Here is a 4,962-nt window from a genome sequence, read left to right as displayed (position 1 = left end):
AATGGAAACGTTATCCCGGCCATGGGATCCTGCCAGCTCCAGGTGACACACAACACACACACAGCCACACTGTCCTTCAAAATAGTCGGATCATCAAAGACTCCCTGCTAGGTGCACAGGCATGCAAGGTTCTCAACCTCGTTCAGCGGGTCCACGCTCTGTCTCCATAAGGCACATCAGACTTCCCCGATGCAGAATTTAGGGCACAGCTTCAATCGCTCCTCGCCCTCAACCAGGAGGCATTCGAGGGCATGGGCACACTGCCCTATACCTGCAGAATATGTCTCAAACCGGATGCCACCCCGGTCATTCACGCACCTCGCAGGGTCCCAGCGCCACTCAAAGACCGCCTCAAGCAGCAGCTGCAGGATCTTCAGGACCAAGGGTGCTATCCCGGGTCACGGAGCCCACGCCATGGGTCAGCTCCATGGTGTGTGTTAAGAAGCCCTCTGGCGAACTGCGGATCTGCATTGACCCGAAAGACCTGAACAACAACATAATGAGGGAACACTACCCCATACCCAAACCGGAAGAGATCACGAGCGAAATGGCCCGGGCTAAAATCTTTACAAAGCTGGATGCCTCGAAGGGTTTTGGCAGATCCAACTGGACCAGTCCAGCAGGAAGCTGTGCACCTTCAACACTCCTTTCGGCAGGTTCTCCTATAACAGAATGCCGTTTGGCATCATCTCGGCATCCGAGGTCTTTCACAGGATCATGGAACAGATGATGGAGGGCTGTGACTAGTGGTGTCTCGCATTTGCTGTTGGTAGTATATATAATGACGATGTCATTTTCTGGTCCACCACACCACAGGAGCACATCAATCGTCCCCAGCGCGTCTTTGCGCGGATACGGGAAAACGGCCTGCGCCTCAACCGAGCCAAGTGTTCTTTAGGCCAAACCGAGCTGAAGTTTCTCGGGGACCACATATCCCGGTCAGGGGTCCGTCCAGATGCAGACAAGGTGAGCGCCATTACAGCCATGCCGCAGGCGGCAGACAAGAAAGCAGTGCTAGGATCCTAGGCATGGTCAACTTCCTGGGGAAATTCATTCCCAACCTTGCCTCCCACACGACGGCTCTTCGCCACCTATTCAAGAAGTCCACGGAGTTCCAGTAGCTGCCCGCATACCAGAAGGAATGGGAGGAGCTCAAACTGGAGAGAATTCTTTGAAACAGGATCTACTCCCATTTGGAAGCAAGTGGGCTTATTAGCAAGAAGCAGCACGGTTTTGTGAAGGGGAGATCGTGTCTCACTAACTTAATAGAGATTTCCGAGGAGGTCACTGTCATGATATTCATACAAACATATCATGGTGCAATCACACACACACACTGATGGACAGATCAACGGACCAATCAACACACACGCAACATCACAGCCAATCACCAGTGAGAGCACACGCACTATAAAACAGGGAACACCACAGTTCCCGCCCATTCCAGCAGGAGATAGCTCAGAGCACAGAGCTCACAGCGTGCCACTCAGACATACCCCATGTGCTGAGTGCCTCTCTAAGATAGTGTTAGGGCTGGGTCCACATGTTAATGGGTAAAGTACGAACCACAGCCATGAGTTATCAGATGTTGTTATCAAGAGTAATAAAACAGAGTTGTACCATCTCCAACCGTGTTGGTTCGTTTGTATAGCGGAACACCCAACACGACAATCACAAAGATGATTGATGCAGGTAGGGCAGTGGATGTTGTCTATATGGACTTCAGTAAGGCCTTTGACAAGGTCCCTCATGGCAGACTGGTACAAAAAGGTGAAGCGACACGGGATCAGAGGTGAGCTAGCAAGATGGATACAGAACTGCCTAGGTCAGAGAAGGCAGAGAGTAGCAATGAAAGGGTGCTTTTCTGCTTGGAGGGCTGTGACTAGTGGTGTCTCGCAGGGATCAGTGCTGGGACATTTGCTGTTCGTAGTATATATAAATGATTTGGAGGAAAATGTAACTGGTCTGATTAGTAAGTTTGCGGACGACACAAAGGTTGGTGGAATTGCGGATAGCGATGAGGACCGTCAGAGGATACAGCAGGATTTAGATCGTTTGGAGACTTGGGCGGCGAGATGGCAGACGGAGTTTAATCTGGACAAATGTGAGGTAATGCATTTTGGAAGGTCTAATACAGGTAGGGAATATACAGTGAATGGTAGAACACTCAAGAGTATTGACAGTCAGAGAGATCTTGGTGTGCAGGTCCACAGGTCACTGAAAGGGGCAACACAGGTGGAGAATGTAGTCAAGAAGGCATACGGCATGCTTGCCTTCATTGGCCGGGGCACTGAGTATAAAAATTGGCAAGTCATGTTGCAGCTGTATAGAACCTTAATTAGGCCAATGGAGTGTTCAATTCTGGTTGCCACACTACCAGAAGGATTTAGAGAGGGTGTAGAAGAGATTTATCAGGATATTGCCTGGTATGGAGGGCATTAGCTATGAGGAGAGGTTGAATAAACTTGGTCTATTCTCACTGGAACAAATGAGGTTGAGGGGCGACCCGATAGAGGTCTACAAAATTATGAAGGGCAGAGACAGAGTGGATAGTCAGAGACTTTTTCCCAGGGTAGAGGGGTCAATTACTAGGGGGCATAGGTTTAAGGTGCGAGGGGCAAGGTTTAGAGGAGATGTACGAGGTAAGTTTTTTACACAGAGGGTAGCGGGTGCCTGGAACCCGCTGCCGGAGGAGGTGGTGGAAGCAGGGACGATAGTGACATTTAAGGGGCATCTTGACAAATACATGAATAGGATGGGAATAGCAGGATACAGACCCTGGAAGTGTAGAAGATGTTAGTTTAGACGGCAGCATAGTCGGCGCAGGCTTGGAGGGCCAAAGGGCCTGTTCCTGTGCTGTACTTTTCTTTGTTCTTTGTTCTTTGGTGTGGGGTTGCCCACAATGGGAAACCCCATTGGTCGGCTGCCGGGACGGAAGATCACCAGAAAACGGGTGCGGCGGGATGGAGAATCCTGTCCAGTGTACAGAAGTGCAAAGATTTACTCTGTGGCTCTATAGATGCAGGCAATTGGGACTAGCTTAGTGGTAAAAACTGGGCGACATGGACAAGTTTGGCCGAAGGGCCTGTTTCCATGTTGTAAACCTCTATGACTCTATGACTCTTTGAAAGTGAATTCTAGATTGGTTTGGCTTCATTTTTAAACAATCCTTCAATCAGTGTCCAAGGACATTTCAACACCTTCTTCAACTCTTCCCTGAATTTCCTCTGGGTGGCTGCATAAATAAATGTGTTTATGCAGGAATTCAAAAGTTTCATCATAGCTCCAGTTTCCGTGGCGATATACGCAGGCGCTGTGCGGTCACCTCTATAGTAAGTTGTGTTTGACAGTCGTGTTGTTAATAAGCTCACATTGTTTGTCAGCCACAACAATATAAAACTGCCCGAGATAGTGAAGAGTAAAATGATGGATTTCCTCCTGTTCTCCATCTCTGAATCACTCTGATTCTCACTGCTGTGACCCCGGAGTCTCCTACGGGCTCTGCTGGCCACTAAAACACGTCTGACTGTCAAAGAATTAAACAGGAGAATTAAAGTAAACGGGAGCCAGACACGCCAGATGCTGTGGAACCAGATGTACGCTGCACCAAAAGGTGAGGAAACAAATGCCAGATTTGCCTGGCAGCCCCAAAACAATTTGTTAATCATCTGTTCAGATTCATAGGCAAACAATATGGGTATGTTCTTGATAAAGATCAGGATCGAGAACATTGTTATAACCAGCACCGCAGTTCTCTCGGTGCAGTATTTTGTTTTAAACGTCTGGTAACAGATAATTACAAAACGGTCAAATGTGAAGGAAACAATGAACCAAACAGACAAATCAAGGCTGACAACTGTCTGGTATAGAATGAACTTACACACGGGAGTGTGAGACAGGAATGAATGTGGAAAATGATAACTGAAAATATAATACACCATTACATTGATGATCATAACTAGTAGATCTCCTGTTGCCATGGCCACCATGTAGATGGAGATACATTTGGAAAGGCCGCAGTTTCCTCGGAGGAGCGCCACAATCGTCATTAAGTTTGCTGAAAGTCAGAGAAGAGAATTTGAGTGTCTATTTCGAAACGACTCAAAATGTTCACCAAAAATACATTCCATTAAGAAACATAAATTCAGCACAAAATATGACTTACTCACAAATACTATGGATCGTGGTTGATTAAAAGAAGATTAGGGCAGCACGGTAGCATAGTGGTTAGAACGGTTGCTTCACAGCACCAGGGTACCAGGTTCGATTCCCGGCTTGGGTCACTGTCTGTGCGGAGCCTGCACATTCTCCCCGTGTGAGCGTGGGTTTCCTCCGGGTGCTCCGGTTTCCTCCCACAGTCCAAAGATGTGCAGGTTAGGTGGATTGGGGTTCCTAACATACCCTGAGTGTCCAAAAAGGTTGGGTGGGGTTATTGGGTTGTGGGGTAGGGTGGACATGTGTGCTTGGGTAAGGTGGCCTTTCCAAGGGCCGGTGCAGACTCGATGGACCGAATGGCCTCCTTCTGCATGTTAATTCTATGACAAAAAAGAGGCATATAATGCTCCAATGAATAGTAGCAAATCTGAGGATTGAGTACCACCAAAATGTTGATAGATAGGGAAAAAACATAGATGTGTGAGTAAATAAGCCAGTAATTATAAAACCAGATTAGAAGAGATGTGACAAGGACATAGAAAGGAAGATTGCAGTGAAAGTAAACATTGGTCTCTTGGAAGCAGAAGCAGGAGAAATTCTTATAGAGAATGGGAAAGACATGGAACAAATATTTTGTGTCTGTGTTCACAGTAAATTACAAAAGCTTCACACCAGAAATAGATGGTAACCTAAGGGACAAAGTAATTATTTTCAGAAGGAAATGGAGTCCACACCTGTTATATTACTTGGTTTAAGTAATATATGTTGTTACTACCTGCAGATGATGAACACTCAAGTCTTCGAAGT

The 4,962-nt window shown here is 47.1% G+C and overlaps 1 protein-coding gene across 1 annotated transcript; it reads right to left on the bottom strand.

The window, feature by feature from the left end:
* Window positions 1–3,137: 3,137 nt before the first annotated feature.
* Window positions 3,138–4,049, bottom strand: LOC140411425 (probable G-protein coupled receptor 139). Its single transcript, XM_072500531.1, has one exon. It carries the CDS (start codon window positions 4,047–4,049, stop codon window positions 3,138–3,140), a length of 912 nt encoding a protein of 303 aa, XP_072356632.1.
* Window positions 4,050–4,962: the final 913 nt, after the last annotated feature.

This window comes from Scyliorhinus torazame, chromosome 4 (genome assembly GCF_047496885.1).
Source record: "Scyliorhinus torazame isolate Kashiwa2021f chromosome 4, sScyTor2.1, whole genome shotgun sequence".
In the NCBI taxonomy this organism is placed as follows: Eukaryota; Metazoa; Chordata; class Chondrichthyes; order Carcharhiniformes; family Scyliorhinidae; genus Scyliorhinus; species Scyliorhinus torazame.
Note: the sequence above shows the minus strand (reverse complement) of the source record. Positions and strands in the feature narration are given on the sequence as shown.